The sequence below is a fragment of the Hirundo rustica genome, chromosome 3, assembly GCF_015227805.2.
Source record: "Hirundo rustica isolate bHirRus1 chromosome 3, bHirRus1.pri.v3, whole genome shotgun sequence".
Lineage (NCBI taxonomy): Eukaryota > Metazoa > Chordata > Aves > Passeriformes > Hirundinidae > Hirundo > Hirundo rustica.
In genome coordinates this window covers 20,973,113-20,995,513 of record NC_053452.1, presented here as the reverse complement: position 1 = coordinate 20,995,513, position 22,401 = coordinate 20,973,113, and the positions used below count along the sequence as shown (strand labels likewise).

At 35.7% G+C, this 22,401-nt stretch overlaps 1 protein-coding gene across 1 annotated transcript in view; it reads left to right on the top strand.

Moving 5' to 3' along the window:
* SPATA17 (spermatogenesis associated 17) overlaps window positions 1-21,798 on the top strand; it is an 86,050-nt gene extending 64,252 nt beyond the window's left edge. Inside the window, exons 9-10 of the mRNA XM_040059449.2 lie at window positions 1,912-2,050; window positions 21,652-21,798. Of these exons, the coding sequence (XP_039915383.1) occupies window positions 1,912-2,050; window positions 21,652-21,732 (220 nt within the window). The 3' untranslated portion in view covers window positions 21,733-21,798. The remainder of the gene's footprint in view (window positions 1-1,911; window positions 2,051-21,651) is intronic.
* Window positions 21,799-22,401: the final 603 nt, after the last annotated feature.

Here is a 22,401-nt window from a genome sequence, read left to right as displayed (position 1 = left end):
CAAAGATTAGCTGATCCACAGCACAATCAATACTTCTATGTAGATTTTTTTTTTTAAGGAAAACTATAATAATTTACTTCTACTTTCTTCCAAGATTTTAAAAATAATTTTTTGTGTAAATTTTACAGACATGATATTCATATTAAATTATGAATGCTATGGCTCAACTAAATTCTGTGCATATATGGGCAAATCCCAAAACTACAAGCCTTGTCTTCTCAGTGATCCAATCCCCTGAGAAAGCCAATTTTCTTTCATGTCTGAACAAAAGAAAAATGTACTATTAAAATGCAATTCAGAAGTGATAAAAACTGCAAGTGGAGCAGCCGGCTCACAGCACCTTCGATGTATTCTCTGGGACACTGGGGCCACATTAATTTTTGTGTGTGTGTGATGTCCATCCCATGTGCAAATTAGCATTACAAGTACCCTAATCTGTCTTGTGTGAGGGTGTCCTGTCCCATGGGTATACACATGCTACTAGAGCTTTTTATTATTTAAAAGTCTGCTAACTCAGGGTTTTCTTTTCACTACCTTTGTATAACATTTGTTTGTGGCATGTGGTAGAAGAAGTTGATCTTAGCTGGAAAAATTCTAAACCCATTTCTTTTTATGAGGTGGAAAGAAAGAAAAATAATTTAAAAAACCCACTCCAACAGTTGTTGATAAATCAGTTAGTCAAAAATAATTATCTGTATTAGCTGAGAGACAATGAAGGGTATTTTTAATCCTCATTTATATCAAATATTTTTTTTGTTTAACTCTTATAGGGACTCCGTATTCTGAAAAGCTTTCAGCTAAGAAAGGGTTCTAATTAACTACACTTCTTGTCACGGCATTTAAAATTGATGTTTTAGACTTCTTAAGCATATCGTTCTAATTTTACTGAGTAATATTTTTTCCTGCACTTCTAGAATTAAGAACACCTGTTGATTTTTTTCAGAATACCAGCAATGATAAACTTAATTCCCAGTGTTTTACTTTATAATAAAATGTACTTGTTCTCATGGCTCTCCTGCAAACTGAAATAGGTGGAATTAAGATGTGCTTTTCGGGTGTCTTGCAGGTCTTCTATATACGAGATGTTTTACACCTTCCTTCACACATATTGCTGTGGAACCTACCCAAAAAACCTAATGATCATAGTTTGCTGTGGAACATACCCAAAAAACCTGTGGTTGTCCATGACAGTTAGGGACACCCATCTGAAAACCCCTTCCAGCAGGTAGCTGGAGCTTCACTGCTTTCTGGCGCTATGTAAGCAGCAAAACCATCACCATTATGACTGAAAATGAAATAATCTGGCTCAAAAAGATTGCTAGTTAGGACATAATTGTAACTTAAGAGTAAAGTACACAGTCTGTAAATTCTGAAGAAACAATGTCTCTGTTTTGTGGTTTACCAATACACACAAGTTTCTGTTCTGTTAAATGAAAATGATGTTTATTTAGCTTTGGTTATGACATACCAAAGGATGTCTGTCTCCAGAAGTGATCTCTGTCCTCGTGCATGGGGAGTGCCTGCCACTGGCAGCTGGCACAGGCTGCACTGCCAGCTAGGACCTGAGGTATCTGCAGAGGGAACCCTGATCATCCAGCACACCCCACCAGTTACTGCAGATACAGACAAAATAATAATCTACTAATGCAAGTGAACCAAGCTAGATCCTTGTGCACAAAGTCTTCATTTTATCCTGTTGAAACTCAATATCTCTTTGCTCCAAATATAACCTGAAAGAAGCTGCAGGAGAAATTGCAGTAATCCTCTCACAATACAGAGGGGGAACATTAAGTCGGTGGTGAAAAATATCAGGAACATATGTCCGTGTTATATCCTGCAGCGTTGATTTACATCAGTCCTGTGGCATCTAGAGAAGAGCATAACTGATTTTAAAATATTTTTGAATTTCAGATTCCTGCCATTTTCTTCATATCATAAAAATTATGAGAAGTATGAGCCATCGCTTTGGAAGTCAGGCAAATATGGCCAAGAGGCTTATGGAACTAAATATTTCAGAGAAGTATATCCTAAGAAGTGGATAGCAGACAAAGTAAGTCACTGCAAAAATCAAGGATTTATTTACTTTTTTAGATTGCTATTTTATTAGAACTAAGTGAATTTCAGTATGATCCAGTGATCATGCCATCGAATGGGATTCTTTCTAGCATGTTAAAAATTATGTTGTTAGAGCTGTGATAAGACATGAGATTTTCTTGACTCTCTGGTAAATTCAGTTTGGGGAAATTCAACACCTGTTGGTCCTACAAGATCAGGATTAACATCCTGATTAAATAAAGCTTCAGTTTTATGCATTTTGCGAATTTTCATTCTGTTTGAATTGCCTTTTCTGACTGAAAAGGAGTTGTATATTTACTCTTACACATTAAGATAAACCTTTGGGAAGTTATAGCAAAATCTGATTAAAACAAGACTTTACTTCTTACATTCTTTGGAAAAATCTTAAAACTAGTGAGTAGCTTTTTAAAATTTTATTTTAAGAAGACCTCATTAAATTGCCTGCTTTGTCAGGAGCATCTCATATCTGTCTGGTTTTGTAGTGCTGCAGGATGTAATTTTTCTCTGAACATGACTTTGTGTAATGTTTGCATTACTCCTATTTGTATTAGATATCTTAATCACTTTAAAATTTCTGAGTACAAAAAGGATAATGGACTTCGGCTCTGTTCTGCGCACTCTACCAATGTAGTTAGGGGCCTGGAGCATCTTTTGTAAGAGGAGAGGCTGAGACAGCTGAAACACTTCAGTCTGGAGAAGAGAAGGCGCAGGGAAGATCTTATTAAAGTGCGTAAGCACCGGATAAGAGCATAAGGAAGAACAGGACCTCAAACTTCTCTCAGCCTCCATAGTGTCCAGTGACAGGAAGAGTCAATGAACACAAATGAGGTGCCTGAAACTCCATGTGAACACAAGAAAACACTTTTCTTTTTCTGTGAGGGTGACAGAGCACTGGCACAGGTTGCCCAAAGAAGTTATAGAATCTTTATGCTTGGATATATGCATGGTCTAGGCAACCTGCTCTAGCTGAGTAGGGGGGCTATAGAGGATGATCTCAAGAGGTCTCTTTCTACCTAAACAATTCTGGGATTTTGTAAGATATGATAAATCTTTTCCTTGAAAGCGGTTTAACCTTTGTAAATATACAGCAAGTTCCAAGGAATCTTAGTTTGAGAAGGAACATTTAAAAAATATTTTTCCTCAAAACTTTAAGGTTTAAAAATGAGTTCAGAGTAAAATTTTGGTATTTCAACGTGCATTAATTATATCTCCTTGCAAATAAAACATCAACAATCAAACAAAAAGATCTGAATTGGTCTTTCAAAAGCAAGGAATGGAAGATATGACTGGCTGAAATCCCACAGCATTAGCGTGATGTATAAAAAGGACCTAAATGTCTTATTTCTGGGACTCATCCTCTAAAGACTTGGTTTTCCAGTTCTTAGCCGCTCTTGCTCAGGCTCAGATGATGATATCAAGAATATAAAGATATTTATACACATGTATAAAGTATGAGCTTAGTCAAAAACATCACATTACTTGGGGTCTTGGAGAGATATCAATCTAAATCTCTGGAGGTGAATAGCTGTACACATTAACCCAACATGACACAGAGCCTTCCAACCCCAATTCTAAATCAATATGAAGCTTCCATTAGGAGCCGCTTACCCCAGCAGAGAGATAAGAGGAGAAAAGGGCTATTTATGACATACCTACTGCTATAATGGGTCATTATTATCAGGGAAAAAACCAAAAAGAACCACAAAACCTCAAGCTCCTCATGGCAATTTAATGGAAAAAGGCCTGTAGGCAGGTGTGAGGTCATACTTTCCTGACTATTAAATTTGATAGAACTTGGTGTCACTTTCTTATTTCTAAACTCTATGAAAACTTTGAATATATCAGTGCTATGAACAAAATTATCTGTTCTAATGAATCATGAGACTAAAGGCCACGTAATAAAATACTAGAAACAAAATATACTTTTGCTTAATGTCTGCTGAACACAACCCTCCTTTGAGTTTACCACAAGGTTATATTTTTGTGCATGCAACCTTTACTACAAGCTGAACAGCTGATAACACTGCCATGATCTCTACTCCATTTCTGACAGTCTTATGCCAAACGAGTTTCTTGTATTGTTGCTGGTAAGACTCTGTTAAGTTCTTCCAAGGAGTCAAGTCAGTAGTCAGTGGATCAGTGACCTGTCCGAGCTGCTGAGGGATTATTTGATGTCAGCTGACACTAGCTGGCTTTTTAAAATATTAAATACAAAGAGTTTCTTTGTGTGTGCATGAGTATGTGCTAGTTGTATTTTCCTGAGGTTTTCATATGTTTATTACTATGCAATTTAATTCAAGTCACAAAAAGATTAGTATGTATATTATATAATTATTTTTGAAGTAAAATGACCAACAATGAAAAATATTACCTTGTTACATTTCTTCTGGAAAATGAAAGGGTATTAGCATAGACTTCCTCTAAACATAATAATTACCATATCTATGTGAGGAAAAGTTACTAGTTCTTTTTTTCATCTAGTTATAATCTGAAAATTTTTATCTCACTCTATTTACATTTCAAAGAAGTTTGAGTTAAGGGAAAAAGCATTCTGTTCTAATTCTTCATTATAAATAAACAAGGAATGGATATACTATACCTTTAGTGAAACTGAATCTAGTTCGTTTACTCAGTGTATAAGCATAAAACATATAATGCTTACATATTTTAAGTTTTACATTATCTATCTAAATACATTGGAACTTCCAATATAAAAAACTTACTAGTCACTAGTAATTTAATCTACAATGATAGGTTTCAATGTAGATGGACAGTCAAGGGATCAAATACACAAAATACAGTCTTTCAGCTGTCAAAACACTCACATATGTTCATATTTCCTGAGGCAGAAATGATAGCTTACAGTCTTTAATCGGTATTGGAATTAGTTTGCTTATGCATTTTAGAAAACTGACTTTAATGACAGCAATGTTTTCTTATTTGTAAAATTCAGGAAGTGATAGTTTAAGATGTTCCATTCTGATAGATTCTCCCCTCTGATGCCTTATTATAGGTGAATTACAGTACAACTGAATCACAGTTTCATTATTTGCACAGGCATTTTGGCCCTAAACGGGATTTTATTATCTACAAAGCATAAAAATACCCAGTACTGCAAAGAATTAATTTAGAGAACCTAAGCATATTGCACAGAACATAAAGTTGACCTTTACCGTCTACAGCTTTTGGAATGGAGTGGGATGTGGAACACATCGTAGATTTAATGTGGCACAACGCTGTCTGCAGAAACTTGGGTGGGACTGTGACTGCCTGCCCATTGCACCCGATGATTGAATCTGCTGTCACCAGCATCCTGATAATAATGAACATTCAGCTTAACGACCGTGATTATGATTATCATAATTGATGTGCAAGTGCAGTGTGTGGGGATCATTACAGCTGAACTGTACAGCAGAGAAACATGCCTTAGTTATAGATAATTTTGGTTTTATGCATTGATTGGCATAAAACATGCCTTTCAAGTTCAACAGGCCAGCTTGATATAATTTTAGGAAGATTTCTACATGTATGAATTGATGTTTATGAGCTTCCTGCAAAGCAGTCATTCTAGCAGTTTGTTTTGAATTGTTTCATTCCAATAATAATGGAAATAATTGGATAATTAGATGTTGCCTAGTGAAAATCAGTTATAGAGTAATGCCAGCATTAATCAAATATCAACTTCAAATAATTCTGATCATGATGGCCTTGCCTGGGCTAGGAAAAAGAGCATTTGTAATTCACCACCAACACAATTCTACTTTTGGTGGAGCAGTGGAAGAAGGGCTTCGGTCAACACTGCTGTCATTTTCACACTGTACTGTGTAGCCGTCAGAGCAGGCAATAGTTGTTCCATATATAAATTATATCACTTCCATCTTTGTCACCAGAGGCAGAGAATTACAGGCTCAGATTCAGCCAGTGTAGATAAAGGCACAATCACCAGCTTCAGTCGATTTTGTTGAACAGTGATTGCCTTCAACTGTGATTGCATAAAGCTGCAGAAGTATTTAATTAAATCATGACATATATAACAGATAAAAACAAGTATGAGTATATATTCCATGCCAGAATTTATATAAAGAGTGTTACAACATAAATATAATGAAAAGTATAGTTTCATTGCTTTTCACTAGGCATAAATTTGGTTCTTTGTCCAAGAACTGACAGATTTTCAATCTGGGTTAATAGAGAAAACAGAAAAAACTTGTAGAGGGGGAAAGAGATTTTTTTCTGTTTGAAAATTAGTTTTATCTCTTATAGGGCCGACACATAAACCAGTCATGTCTAGTGGGTGATGTCATTATGAAGCAGAATTTTTGATACACTCTTTGTGCTTTCCGATCCCTGACTATACTGAAATTTACTTAAAATCCACCTTAACTCCATTTTTCTAACCTTCTAGTGATTTGACTTGAGATCATAGGTATGACCTGTGTGAAGTTGTAAATTCTTTCTTGCTCAGGCTGTGACTTCAGTTTTATCAAAGAAATTTGCTTGTTTTCATTTTAATTAGGAAAAAAGATTAGCCGAGAACATTTTCTAGTATGGTGTGATACTGGCTAATGAATGTGCATCTGAACTGTCAGCTTTATTACCTTTAAAAACTTTAAAGGCCATATTTACCAGTGTGTTTTCCGACAGAGAATACTAACGTACATGAGAAGTGCTAGGACATATTTGGAATATCAGATTCCTACTTCCCCAATCCCACCTCAGTGTGTTCTCCTAGGCAATATAGATCTTATGTAATGTGGCAGCCAGAAGAGAATTATTAGATGGGCTGTAAGAGTTTGCTTGTTCCAATCCTGGTTTCCTCATGAACCCCTCATGTCAGAGATAATAAGGGTTGTTGCTAAAGTGGGATGCACTCCAGCGATCCCTGGTACATGACATGGCTCCTGTATGGTTATTACTGCTGGCACGACTTGATGTATCTATTCAGATGCTCTGAGTGTATCGTTAGTTTGAGTTATCAACTATCTGCTTCCAACAAAACCCTCCTTTCTCTCACGTTTTTTGTTATCCTGAGTCCTGCACCAAACCAAATCATTAAAATCCTAGGATCTCGTCTGACAACAATACATGCTGTACTATTCATGAAAAGTCTGTCTGTTCTGCACTGTAACATATATTTTCTACTCTCAGAAGAACCACTTGGAGTCTGAATGCTGCTGTATCTTCACATGAAAACCAACCTGAGTTTTTCCCTGCCTCCGGATAGGTTGATTCCCTCAACAGCACTACTCTTCAGAGCTGTGAGCTCCTTGGAGCTCAGGTGTTTGGCTACCTGATTAGATAGTACAGAAAAAGAACAGTGTTGCCCAATTTAATACCACAGAACAACTTAATAAAGCAGGTGGTCTCTGAAGATAGGTAACAAAAGGTACCTTAAGTCACGTTTGCAACTTCAACTTCCTATCTCTTTCTCTTTTTTTCTTTTTTTTTTTTGGTAAATGTCATCATGTACTGTTCAGAAGGGAAGGTATTAAGGAAAGCAGGAGTGTGCCATGTCCAAAAATGGGAACACCAGACATTACCCCTCATTCACAGCAGTAGAGTGAAATATCTCTTATTATAAGATGCACCCATTTTGTTTTCCAGGAAAACAAATGACAATTCAAACTTCTGACAATTTACATAATGATCATTGTGACTGCGTCTTATTTACAGAATTACATTTTGTTATTAAGATTGCTTTCCAGTGCTCCCACTGGAAAGGTTCTTGAGCTGTAGATTGTTTCCTTTGAGAAAATCCTTAAGGTCACCACCATTGGGTTGCTTTTGAAAAATGTTACGCTTGAAAATTAATACAATTATTAATTATTATTAACTATCATTGAGCTTTCAAATTATTTTCTTGGTCATAAAAAGATGTTAAACACTGTGAAGAAAATTAAAACATGTAAAATGTACCCTTGACTAATGTTCAGCTAAGTGCAGAAAAGAATCTGTGGATAACTGGAGGCTGAAAAAACTTGCTAGTGGTTACTGATGACTCACAGGGTCTGATTTTGAAGTAATGCCACAAAGTAGCATCTGAGATGAGTCAAACCATTCAATTATTTGCATAAGAAGAGATACTGTCACCACTAGTCTAATCAAATCCATTCTAGTGGTTATTTGTAAGGGTTTGTGAGCAACTAGTTGAATATTTTATAAAACCTGATTTTCAGTTCTGTAATTTCTCAGCGGGAAAATGCAGTCCCTTGATGATGATCCAAGGCTTTGAAGAATAAATTGATTCGAAAGAGAAAATTAGATAGCACTTATTATACTGTCTAACTAGCAATCCTCTGTCATTTGTCTCTTGGATGATAAATGTCTTGCTTTGCCTACATTCCTCATTTAATAATGTAACTTGCATCTTAACGGTATGAAAGAAAACCTCACTTTTTTAGTAAGAGTTAACTTTAGCCAGTATTTCTGTGAGTGAGATGTATGTATGCTTAAGCTTTTTAAATAATTCCCATTGTACACATTGCTTAAAATTTTTAAAGCCTGCTACATAATCAGAAACACTTTAGAAATAGAGTATCTTGCCCCGTGCTTAGTGTACGTTACAGTAACTTGTGGCACAGCTTTAAATTGCAAAAAAAAAATCAGTGAATTTAGAAATAATAGATAGATACTGGTTCCACTTAATTTGTTTATCTTTTAGGCGTTGACTATTTGGATATGATTTTGTTTGTTGGAATTCAAAATCCATACAGTATACTGGGAAATCCATGGCCTTGCCTTTCCATAGCAGTTTAGGATAGACTGTTCAGTACTCGTGGAGTTAAGTAGATTTTTTTTATATGTATGTCAAACATAATGTATTTCAACTCAATTCAATTTGCTGCAATATTGAATTAAAAAAGTTATATTTTGAAGTCACTTAAAATTCTTTATGGAACTTATCAGCAAAAACAAGCTACTTATTATTTGATAGTACTCACCGAGACCTTGTTTGTGCTTGTTAAATAGAGTTGAAATTAAAGTAACTGAAAGCTTTTCACAATCGTCTGAGAATTCAATGGGCCATACAACTGTTGAAAAGTGCAGGTTTGAGAGCTGGTCCTCAGCCCTAGCATAACTGAGATGTGTGCATGGAGCCAGGCTAATTGGCATCAGGTAAGGATCTGGCCCATAATGAATATAATCAATATGTAAATACATGTTGTTCAGACAGAATTTTCTAGGAAAAATCGTGTTACCCATTTTCTCAGAAAAACAGACTTTTTAAGTCTCATCTTTAACTGTACACTGACGGTGAGTTAGCAAAATTGAGGTCTAAGACACATATTTTGATGACTTTCTTGCAACAGGTTCACTTAGGCATCTTGAAATGATGTCTAAATTAGAGATTTTGCTACACTGACTCATTATGATGGTACAGTTTTATAATTTAAATGCTAATAACATCTGTAGGTGTTCTAAGATATTATGCCAGGTATAAGCCCAAGTTGAAAGAAAGGCTGTGAGTCTGAGGGGTTTTTTGTTTGTTTTGATGCTCTCTCCAGCGAGCAAAAGAACCTTAATCTCAGAGCAGTAGGACTTCAGTGCAGAAAAATAGATTTTAGAGTAACCTACATTCCTTGAATAGGAAAAAACACAGGAAAAGCTTTGTGCAGTTACATTGGAGTGAATGAGACATAGAAAGTAGTACAGACTGCTTGTTGTCTTAATTGTTTGATGTAAGTTTCTCCTGCTTATTTCTTCAAAAATTTACATTTTAATCAATTCTGGACTCATTTGCCCCATTTTAAATTACAGTATGATGTCCACTTTGGGATACATTTTAGTGTTTATTCTCAATGAAGAGCTGGTTTCAACATCCCTTTACAAACTCAGGTTAAAAGGATGTTGCACCATGATAAACTATATTATTTCTTCTCTTAACATTTTTGTTGATCTCAGCATAATACTTGTTGGGAAAGTGAAAGGCGTATCCACAAAAGGAGTGCTTTTATGAGTTGGTGATTTGCCATGTGTCAATGTTCTACAATGAAAGTTATGGAAATATTCAGGACTAACATTTGCACTTCAAATTCAAACTTCACTTCCATATAAATAACCTTACAAGCTTTGGTAAGTTACATTAACTCACCAAACAGGCATTACCACACCTGATGTAGAGGAGCTGGGTACAAAGACTGAAGCACACAGTGCCAGTTTCACAACTGTATTGGTTTTCTTTCTCATAATAAGACTATTTGAGAAGAAATTTACATTTTGACTGCCATAATAGGAATTAAAAATATTCCCAGCTTGTAGCTTTGAGACATGTCAGGATTTCTCACCTGTAGTCGTGTGAAGGAATGGCAGCATATATGATAAGTGCTTATCATTACCAACCAAACACCCTGCTCTTTTAAGGAGTAACTTGTCAGGTATGAGAGCCTCAAACTTAGGAGGGAAAAAAAGGAAACAGAGAAACAATAAAAACATTGCATATTAACAGACTTTGTGCACTAATGCAAAGCTGCTTGATTGAGCAGTGTAGTGTCAACCATGTCTTTCTTCTAATGCTAAAAGTAATGCACATAGACAGAGTGACAATCAGAGTACAGCCTCCCATCAGCTGTAATTAATCTTTTAGTTAACAGAGACTAGAAAAGCTTCTCATCAGCCTCTTCTGAAGTCTGAGGCACCCTGTTTTTTGATGTTTGCATTCTGAGTAAAATTGTCCCCACCAGTTCTAACAAATTGAAACACCAGGCTAATTATGGCAGCTAATGAAGTGTGTGGAATGGTCACAGCTTGTCGTGAAACTGTTCCTTCAGCTCAGATTAGAGTTTCATCAATCACTTTTTTAAACTGATCCAGAATTGCTTCTGCCCAGTGCTTGGCATTTTTAATGCTGTTTCTGTAATTGGTTTTTTCCCCAAAGCTTAGGCTATTTTTTGAAATATTACATTCTCAGGACAGGACTTAAAAACTCCAGTTTATAAAAAAACATTTCATTATTGCCTCTATCAGCTGATCAAATGCTAGAAAGCTAATAAAAGAAGCAGAAATATAAAATTTGATATATTGCTTTTAATCCAGCTAAAGGTAGCAATAAAGCATATACACATATATGTATATGAATCATTATTACTGTGGGCTGGATGTACATTGCAATCTCATGAGACATGGTTTGTGGGCTGGATGGTTCAAATCCCACTGAAAGACCTAAATGAAATGAATGACTTCGTCTTAGCTTATTTCGTAGTGGATTGTGGTCTTCCATATATCACTCAAAGAGTTTGGCATGATTTGTAGTTTTTGCAGGTGCCCAAGCCTTTGGCAAAAGGAAGACCAAAATGTGTTGCTATTTAAAAAATTTCCATGCTTTAGTTGAAATCTGAAGTCTTCAGAGAAGTATAGGAAACTTTACAGTATAATTTATATTGCTACGACACTGTCAATGAATAAATTAGCATATAAAACATTGTAAAAATTCCCAGTTCCTCTTCATTTATAAGATATAATCATACTCAGCTATACATTGAAAATTCTGTATTGACATTAAAGGTGTAGATGTAAAAGTCTCAGGCTAAATTCTTTCCTCAATGCGGCCAGTGGAGTATTGAATTTAGTTCAGAAGTCATCCAGCTGAAAAATGAAATAAACTTTTGTTTATGCACTACCATAGAATATCACTGCACAAGTTGTTGCATTTAGTATATACATAATGTATATTCATATCGGAACCAAAGCAGCATGGTTTAGTTTTTGAATTGCTCAGCAATCTATTTTTAAAAAATTGTTCTAATAAGTGTAATCCATATGATTCTCCTGAACGGTGTTGAATTTGTAACAATGTTTGTCTATAAATATCAGCTGTTCTTCTCCCCAAAGCTTCTAATCAGCAAGTTTGTCAGAAATAACTTCGTGCCAATACCAAAACAAATCTGTGGCACCTGAGTGAGTAATCACTGTAGCTGTATTAAAGAACTTGTGAATTTACACAGAAGAAAAAGTGCCACTGAAAACATGACAAATAAAGAAGATGTGTTATCATATGTGAGTAGACAGACAGAAAAAAATAACAACAGGTATTAGTGTAAAATCTTTTGTTCCTATTTTATTGATCAATGAGAGCATTTGTGAACACTGGATGGGAGTTGAGTAGTTTCTCTAGTGTTAGCCAATCTGCAAAGTAAGCTGCCTACAAAATGAGAAAATATTCCTGTTTGATCATTTCTGTCTCTTCTGAAGGTAGCTAGTATTTCTGGAAGAAGAAAGCTGGTTTTGTCTTTAGCTTTCATCAGTGCTAGGACACATTGCTGACTCGTGTTTAGCCAGTTGCCCACAAGGATCACTAGGTCCTCCTCTGCAGAGCTGCTGCCCAGCCTGTCAGCCTCCAGCCTGCTTTGCCCTCGGGTGAGTCTGTGCCAGGTGCATTTGTCCATCCTTTGTTTTGTAAGTTCTGTCAGGCCATTCCTCCAGCCTGTCTGCATCACTCTGAGTGACATTACTCGGGTGTAATCCAGGAAGCTGAGGAGAATGCATTCCACCTCCACCTCCAAGTCACTGAGGAAGATATTAAGACAGGCCACAAGACAACACCTGAGGAAATACATTGGTGCCCAGGTTCCAGTTGAGGAGAAGCCATTCATTGCTACCCTTTGAACCTCAGACTCCAGACAGCTATTACATCTATTAGTCTGCACATATAGACTATAATTTACCAGCTTGGTTAAAAGGATTCTCTGGGAGATTGTGCTGAAAGCCTTGTTAAAGCTCAGTCAGACAGCATCATCCACTGTTCTCCTTTGATCTGCATATCTAGTGATTTCATCACAGCAAACAATCAAGTTAGAAAGTGTCATCCAGAAACCAGATGAAATCTAACTGGAGTACTGGTTTTGCTGCATATCAGAAGCCAAAAAAGATAAAAAATATTTTCACTTACGGATTTCAGCTCAGAATATTTCCTCCTTAACTCCTGGTGGGATGATTTTGGCATATTAGGGAGTTGCAACTTGATCTTGGCAGGTTTAACATTTTCTGGCTTTAGTTTAGCAGGTTAAAAGTGGTTCTGAGTTTGTCTTGGCAGTGAGCACTTGGCGCTGGCTTATTTTCAGCTGGAAAGAGAATGTGGTAGTTGAACAGATTAGACAATGAAGGGGGCAGCTTACAAATGGCCTAAGTCAAGATGTTTATCCCTAAGTGCAGTAGTTTCTCATGCAAGTCCTATTGCTAGCAGAGTGTGTGTGAGGACAGGAGAAGAAGCTGGTTTAAAAATACAAGTACTGTCGTAAAAATATGTCCTTTAATTTTTTCATCATATGCTTTTAAGTCTGTGGGTTTTTTTGTACACAGGAATGTAGTATTAGGCTCCACCTCAGATTTAATAATGTATTTAAAGGGTTATATATTTCTCACTATAGTGTTTCATCCTTGACAATGTTTTTTATACATCTTATATTACGATGAACTTGTACTCCCTTCTTCAAGAATATGTTGTTAAAATACACTGTAAGAGGTAGATATTTACATGACAATAGCAAATAAACACCTCTTGGGATTCTGAATACTTACTGAACTATTTCAACTGCACATTTGTTTTTTAGTCCAGATTCAGTAAAGTTCAAGGGTATCCAAGTATGAAATAGCTTGCGGAGAAATTCACATTGATTACTTAATTTAATTTACTTGTTAAAAAAAAGACTACATAGTTGAAAAAATAGAGTATTATCTTTGGCAATTTTGGTTCATATACAGACATTCAGAATGGAATTTGGGTGATGTTGTTTCATAACAGTGCCTAAAGTATGTTACAGCATGCACTGTAACTTTGTGCAGCAGACTATACTTGTAATATTGATACAGACTCTGAACAGGTCTAAAAGTACCTGAAAAGTGTCTACATCAAGATCACTTCTTCTTACAAAGATTAGATATATGCACATGAAGAAATCAATTTATTGAACAGTTATTTATAAGGGACAATGTATTTCTTTCTAAAGCATTGTAAAGCTAGTCCATGTTTGAGAGGAAGGACCAGACAGTGCTTTGGCTTGCAGACCGTTAATAAATGGAGTAAATTAATGTAGAGGGTACAGCTGGGAATTCCACCCTGCCTTGCACTTGGGCAACCACAATGACTGTAGGGTACTAGGTAAATGTAACAAATGCCAATTTGGACCACAAATCTTCATTGCTGGTTATATTACACACGACAAAAAAGACAGCCTAATTTCAGATCCCAGGTTAATTTTGCAGAGGCAATACTTACAGGAAAAAGTAATTTACTGGACCAAATCCTTCCACTTTTTTCTTTTGTCCCTCCTTGCACAAAACTTCCATCAAAGCCCAGAGATTATTTGTCTTTGCCTGTGAGAAAGGACAGTAAGGGTTGAGATATTTGTAATCCTTAATGAACATGGCTATCCCAGAATATCTTACCTGTTCAAGAATAGTTGCATTTTCCTTTACAGTGGCTCAAACCATTGCATTCTGAATAACACCATTATTTTCTGTCATGTCATAGCTTAATTTGTGCCGTTATGAAAGGGGATACACTTTTGTTCCTTTGTCCAAACTGCTTCTAACCATGCAGGAGCTAGAATAGGCTCTTTTCAAGCCTAGAACACATCCTCTCCTATCTCACACAGATGAGGACAAGAAGTTTTAGAGCTTGATTTTTGTCAGTTTGCTCCAACTATCTCCAAAGCACAGATCAGCACAATTTAGCTGCTGAGCTGTGAAAGGAAACTTCAGTGAGCACAGATGAGTAGCAGAACACTTTCTTCTCCAAATACTCTAGAAAGGGAGGAATGGAATTATAATTTCCACGTTAGGCTGTCCCAGGGGAGCACACATGGCTGTGCTGCTCATATTTGACACATCACACAGAAAGTATCTAAACCTATGTGATTATCAAGTCAGTGGTTTTTCAAACTCATGAGCCATCATTAGAAATATTTCATAATTTCTAGTAAGCACTGTTTGAGTTTGGCTTCCTTGTTTTTAATTCATAAAAGATAAAACATGTAAGAGTCAGTAACAGTTATAAATATCCACGAGAAATTAAGTGTAAAATTAATGAAATATTTGTTATACAAATTAAGTAGCAATTAATGTTTTCTCTTTCTGTTTGGAAGATAGGATATTAAAATGGTGTTGCTGAATTTCCTACTGTGAACATAATTTCCTGGTTCTTTTTTACAACACATTATCATAATGTCAATAAAAGACTAAAACTAACAATTAGAAAAAAAAAACTTGCCTGATATAAGTGTAACACAGAAGGTTATAAAGTTGCCTTTTATGATGGCTATACAATATCATTTTATTTTAAGATCTAATAGCAAGTTGATTCAAAGGGTAAGACTTCCAAAGTCATTAAAGCAAGTAGAAAATTGCCTTCTACCATAGTCACCCAGTCTTTTTAAATCAAAGAGTTTTATTGTTGGTGGCGATGTTTGCATTTGCAGGAGGTAATTAGGGAATGAGTTAGACATCACACTCAGAGCCCTCAAGCCTGTCAACAAGAACCGTAAACTTCACTTGAAAAAAAGTCTGTTTAGAAGGCAAATTGCAGAGAATATAGGGAAACAGGATCATAACATTTTGAGTCAGTTTGACCTCTACTGTGTCTCCACAATATGGAGAAACTCATAAAATGGAGTTCCATGGAAACTTTATTCCTTCTACCAGAAAAAAACAAAATGTAGAGGTTTTCAAATTGGTAGCAGTAGTAGACAGTGGAAGGAGGAGGTAGATGTTGGTTCCTCCTTCTCCTCCTCTGCATCGTGTTGGTAAGCTGAGCTGGGAAAAGTGCAATTCTACCCCGTGCATCCCAGCAGCGGTCACTTAGCAGCTGTGGGGCAGGGAACTCTGATTTGGCATGCTTTTCCCTGGGAGTCAATACCTCTGTGCTGATACAATGAGATCAGTCCCTAAGGCATGATCCAGGCTTTTGTTATTATCTCTTATTTGAAGGGGCTGGTTGACCCAATTGGTTAACACATTAGCTTTTCAATTTTATAGCCTTAAGTCATGGAAGACCTCTTCCTAGGTTTTGGTTTTTTTCTCCATGGCAGAAAGTAAAATTGGCAGTCTGTGCCCACCAGCCACAAAAACAGAATTATGCCAAACAACTGTGTCCTGAACTTTATGGCTAATTAGCTGTTGAAGCTGTGCCCAAGAAATAGCTTCTCTTGCCCATGGGAAGGAGTGTGAAGCTGTTATTAATGTCCCAGCTCATATCTCTTAGTAAGTCTTATGAGCAGCGCTACTTAAAGAGACTAAATGTACAACAGGGAATTAAAAATTATAGTGCCCCTTTCACTGACTGAAATATTGTAAACTTGTTACACTGGGGCCAGGATTGGTGTCAATGTACTTTGTGCGAAAAGTGCAATAGAAGCATTAGTATTTGACAGCCCTGGTTGAAATAAGTGAAATTAATGGAGCTCTTTTCATATACGACAAGGCCATGGCACCCCTTTCATGCTGCTTACAGACAGAGAAAAGTCAATACTTTTTTATTACTTGATGCTGACCTACATTTTGCACTACAAGTGCCAGGCCCACTAATTGGTTTCAGTTGTGAGAAAAGTTTGCCCCAAAGAAACACTGGAGCAGATAAATCAATCTTTTTTAGGGTAGCTTAGTGGGTTTTGAGCACTTGAAATGACATTTGTGTTGTATTGACAGAATGGGTTGTTACACTCATTTTGTCATGTCAGAAGGCCCTGTACTAGTTGGAAGTATTGTTAACCAGTATTGATAAATTTGCTGAGTATAAAAGTTAGCTGGATCAACATTTTACTTGTCTAACAGCTTGCTGTTTCTGTTTTGCTTCCTTGTTAGGGACCTCTGTGGCTATTAATAGATCAGGAGGATTACTATGACAGCTCAATTTAAAACTTTAATTTTACTATTACAAGCATTAGGATCATAGGAAACACTTAAATATGATCATTTAGTGTTAAACAGGTGGGGTTGTGCACTAGAGCTGTGCAGTGACACTTGGCAGTACTGCCAGTTTTTCAAAGGAGCTGTGCAAATGGAATGTCTCATGACTTTGTGGGAAAGCAAGATTGCTCAGTGGCTTACTTTACACTAAGAACATACCTGCTGCAAGGACATTTGTGCAGAATTTCCCACTGCATCCTCTGAGGTCTTGGTGTGAACCTGTGGATATTGGTTTCAAGCATTTGTTTCCTGGTTTTTCTCTCAGTAGCATGAAGATAGAATTATGATTCCAGCAGCTGTGCTCATTTTTCAGTTATTCCTTCTACTATCAATTCCTGACAGAATTTACATTCAAAATAGGTGTTCTATAAAGAGAAGAACAGAAGACGCCTAATATTTCTATAGGAGCAACAGATACAATTGCAGCACTACAAAAGAGTTTTTCTGAGATGCAAACTTTTCATGGATTGGTTTACCTTTTACACAGCACATGGTGCCATATTTGATGCAATGCATTTATACACCATGTTTAGTATTTTTTTATTGACTCTGAATATCTGCTGTTGATGAAATCTTACATTTCAGAGAATACTTTCCATTATATTATTTATATTTGAAATTTCTGCACGTTGATTTTACTAACCTATGAAGGAAATTTATATTGGTACAACCCGACAAAAATTTATTCTCAGTTCATGCAACTAAATCTCTACTTCTTCAGCAAACTCAAGTTTTGTTATGGCAGAGAAAGGAAAGACTATTCTATCCTGTAAATCAGATAATGTGAGTTTATTGTATGCTTATTGTTTGAAGTTAATCACATGCTCAACAGTTTCATAATTATTATTGACTTGAGAGATTTGATACATGAAATTACCCTGAAGTGTATATGCAGGAGCTGAAAATAAAAGGTAATAACAGTGCTGTTTGGCCTTAAAATCTGAGAGTAGATATGCTACTGCTGTTTGTCTGTTCTTGCTTTGGTCTGAGGCAGCTGACTTTCTACTTCATTAAACTTCCTCTTCTTCTTACTCAATTGTAATTCCTATCGCATTTTAAACTGCATTTTCGTATTACGGGATATTGTACAGTCCTCTCAAAATTGCTTGTAAAGAAACACTGTTAGTACAAATTTGTTTCTAGAATATCACAGAAGTCATTTTCAAAGGCCTTCAAACCAATATGAAGGTCTACAAGGTCTTGTTCATTTGCCAGCATTTGTACGTGATCTGTATTTATGTAAGTCTGCATAGTCAGATGAAAAATGTCTTTGGAATTTGCTTTAATAGCAGTCCAAATATAGACTATGTAACCATTTGGCAAGTCCAATCTATGACATCAGAGTGCTGATTGAGACAAATCTTTGGTGGCTTTATGCCACCTTTTTTGACTCCATTGTTTTGAACTGATAAGCTCACAAGCTCAAGCAGTCAAATATATTGGAAGGGTCCGTAGGTCTTCTTAAGTTTTGTCAGTTGAACTTGAGTCACTTAGAATTTACTAGAGTGAAAGGAGTCAAAGCTGGACAAGTTTGAAAAGGAAACGTTATATTAACTTTGTTTGGGAATTTCAAAGTACGTCTCAGCGCTGTGAATTACAGGTCTCTGATGCTGAGAATTATATGGCATGATTTAATGTATTGTGGAAAAAGTCCATAAAGCTCAGTTCCATTCTCCTGTGGCCCTGAGAGTGCAGAACTATAGGGTCAATCTCACCAATGTGTGTGAATTAATATTTGTAAGTCTATTCATTCTAGCTACCAGCAGAGAGGAACTGATGATGAAAATCATTTTGAAGAAGCCTTTTTTTCTCCACTCACAACCTATGTTCTTCAAAAGGATTATTTACATAACTTCATAACTTCTATGCTATGTAGCAAGCTGCTTAAATTCAAGATGATTCCTGTCAGAATCCATGAGCAGTGCATCACTGTGCTTCCCTGTGTGTCTGAGTGGTCATTTCTCCATCACATTAGATGGATGTGAGAACCTGGCTTCCAAGTCCTTTCCCTTTACGTTGCGAAGTGGATCTTGCAAGGCCAGGTGGTGTTTTCAGGCCTTACTTTATTTCTCTGTTGAAATATGATTAAAATATTTATCTTCAAATACAGAAAAAATAGAAACAAGACCTGTTTCCAGAAAAGATATTTATATTTTATATGCACGCTATGCAATTTTTACCTAGTATACATTCTAAATTTCTTTAAGTCATGTAGCTCTAAAGCCAGCATGCTTTTATTTATCCATCAGACCCTGCAACGTTTCCTAAATGTGGTCAAACATAACTGCTGTCGTCATAATCAGAGCCAGTTGTTTAAATGCTCAGTTGTGAGTATCCAGTGGAATAGTTTTAAATAACAAGATAAACAGTACAGCTGCCAAACCAAAGTAATCTTACACTGAGGGGGCGTGCGGCACAAAAAATTTCCTCTTTGTCATCTTGATTTGAGTTTGAAGCTGGACCTGGGCTTAGTTCCAGCTCAAAAACACTGTTCACTTCACAGGCTCCTAAATCGTCCCAAGGAGCTAATTTTGGCAGCCAATTGTTTTTGTTTGGCCAGGAATCCTAATAGCAAAAGCCGTCTGCTCCAGCAAATGAAGATCTCTGCAGTGCTCAGCCTTCCCATTCCTGATTTCATCCTGATACGGGAGGGTGCACAGGTTTCACTGGTTTCCCTGTCTCACCCAAAGGTCACCACTTGTTAAACTGTTCACGAATTGTTAAGCTATGTGTAACTGTCCTGCATGTTCATTAATAAGATAATTTCTGTCTAAAAGTAATGGATACCATGTTCTGCTCTGAATTACTACATAATCCTAAATTATTGCTGGATTATCTGCTTGCTTTCTCAGCAACTAGAGCTGATTTGTTGATTTTTCCATTCCCATGAACAGAATTAGTCTGGTTAATTTACTGAATTAAATATAACTATCTTTACTTTAGAAGAAAACCATTTGCAGTTGTATTGGAGATACTATAATTTTTATTTATTACTATATTGGATACTATAATTTATTATTTATTATAATAATTATATGGACAACTTTTCCTATGGTAAGAAGGTCCTTGTGATGCTGAACAGACACTGAAAATTAGAATATTGTGCCATTCTAAAAGTTTAATATGAAAATATGCAAATAGGCTGTTTGTGTTGAATAAGAAATTGGTCAGTACAAGGCATAGAGAAACATTAAAAAGTAAATCCTGTGAATCATTTAGGAAGGGGATAGTACTCACTTTCCCACCACACATGGATTATTTAATTTTGAATATATGTCTACCTTGTAATTTTAAGATTTATGCCCCAGAATTTTGGAGGAATCACAGTAAACAAATTTAAGTATGAGACGTAAGAAATTATATAGACTCAATTTGGCAACGTGCAATGCAGATGAAATGCAGATGGGCCCAGTCAGTGTTTGCAAGAAGCTTAGAAGTCAGAGGTGCTTTGCTGATAGAGATATGGCTGACCTATGGTCTGCGAAGCAGCTAAATCCAAATTGTCCAGGGAATGACGATTCTGTTTCATGTAATAATTAAAAAAAAAAAAAAAAAAAGTTTTTATTCTCTTTTAAAAAGAAAATGAAACCTTTCAAATTGGGAAATGTGTTGAAAAGATAAAACTTCTTGCTTTCATTCACTCATGGCCTCAGACATTCCATGGAGATGTTTCAATTTCATCCACTTTCACAGAGCTACTTGTTGGCAGTAGAAAACAGTACGAAGTATTCAGACCAGCTTCTTAAAAATGAATCATCAGATCCTAGAAAGTTGAGAGTTTATCTGTGACAGGTTACTGTCTAAAAGTAAAAAAACAATTTTAATCAAAACCAAGTATTCTCCATTGTTATACTATCCTCAGTACTTCAGGTTCAAAGAAAATAATTTTATTAAGAAGCATTTAAAACTTTGATCTTAGATACCATGGACTCACTAATCATTTACCATGAGAATTTATTAGTAAGTTGACAAATCAAAATGTGGTTTAGAACACTTAGTTTGTTTTGCTATCTTGTTTGTTGGCTGAATTGACATTGTACTCTTTAGGCACAGCTTCACTTGTGTTTCCCTTACTCAATTTAGATTTCTAAGCATCTGCATTTTAAAAATTGAATGTAATAAGCAAGATACCTGCTTGTTACCCGGGGAAAAAAACATGTTCAGGAATCACTCTACTTTTCCTAACCAATTTGTCGCCAGTAGTTCTTATTTAATATGTATTAATATTTTATTATCGTTTCTTATGGAGCTGTTTTAATACCTATATTTCAATGTTAGCTAGGGTAGAAAAGTTTAAATGTAGCGAGACTGTTGTGCTGTCTTTAATCTGCCTGGTTGCCAGGGAGGAGAATAAACTTCTGTATACCATGATTTGCCTATAAATAAGGACTATAAAATGTATTTTCTAGAACAGGAACTTTTTTGAAGTTCTTATAATTTCTGAGAGTTTGAAATACATATTTTCTTTCAATTAAACACATTCTTTCACTCCTCTTCAAGGTAACATTAATATAATATAAAAAAGTATATTTACTATTCACTATTTTGCATAATTTGCATTCTATCTTACATAATGAAATGTAACTAGAAGACAATATTTAGAAGTCTAATATACTTTAAAAAAAAAGGCAAACCCATTTAAGCCTAACCACTTTTTTTTGTCTCTCTTTTCTTTAGGACTTTGAAACACTGTTTTCATCGATTGCTGTCTTTGAAAAGTTTGGAAAAACTTACTCCAGCACTGGGCAAATAGTGTAATTGTCCTGGAAGCTACACACCATAAGACACATAAGAAGTAGTCATTAAATGTATTTCAGCAAATACACAGCAGCATGTTGACTGAATGTCCCATAAAATACTCTTTTTTTGATGTATACTGTATCTGAAGTAATTTTAATTGAATTTGCTTGAACTTTAGGCAATATGGCTTCCAAGATTTATCCAAAAATATATATAAAAAGAAAAGTATTATCTTAAGGAAGTTATTTCTGAAAATGCTGTAGAGTCATCAAGTAAAATACTCAGAATAGCATTTATTCGTTACAAATTTGTAAGTGACATTAACACTAAAAAAAGAAAAAAAGTGTAAAATTTATATCTCTTTTTTTTCCCCTTACAACTATAAATGTGTCTGGTTCATCTCTGTTGTTCATCATCTTCAGTGTTAGGTATCCTTGACTGATCCGTGACTTCAGAAGTGCAAGATAGGCATTTACCTGGAACATAAGATACTGTTTAAAATCCTGTTAGCATTTCTGTGGGTGAAAGAACTTCAGTTTTGAAAAAAAAATAAAGTTCTGAAAACAGATATATCTTATTATTAGGCCAGTTTTTCTATTTCCATTTTATTTTCTTTATCAGAACCTGTGCATTTACTCCTATCCCATGTGTTGTGAGTACAAAATCATGTGATGCTTGGTCAGAAGA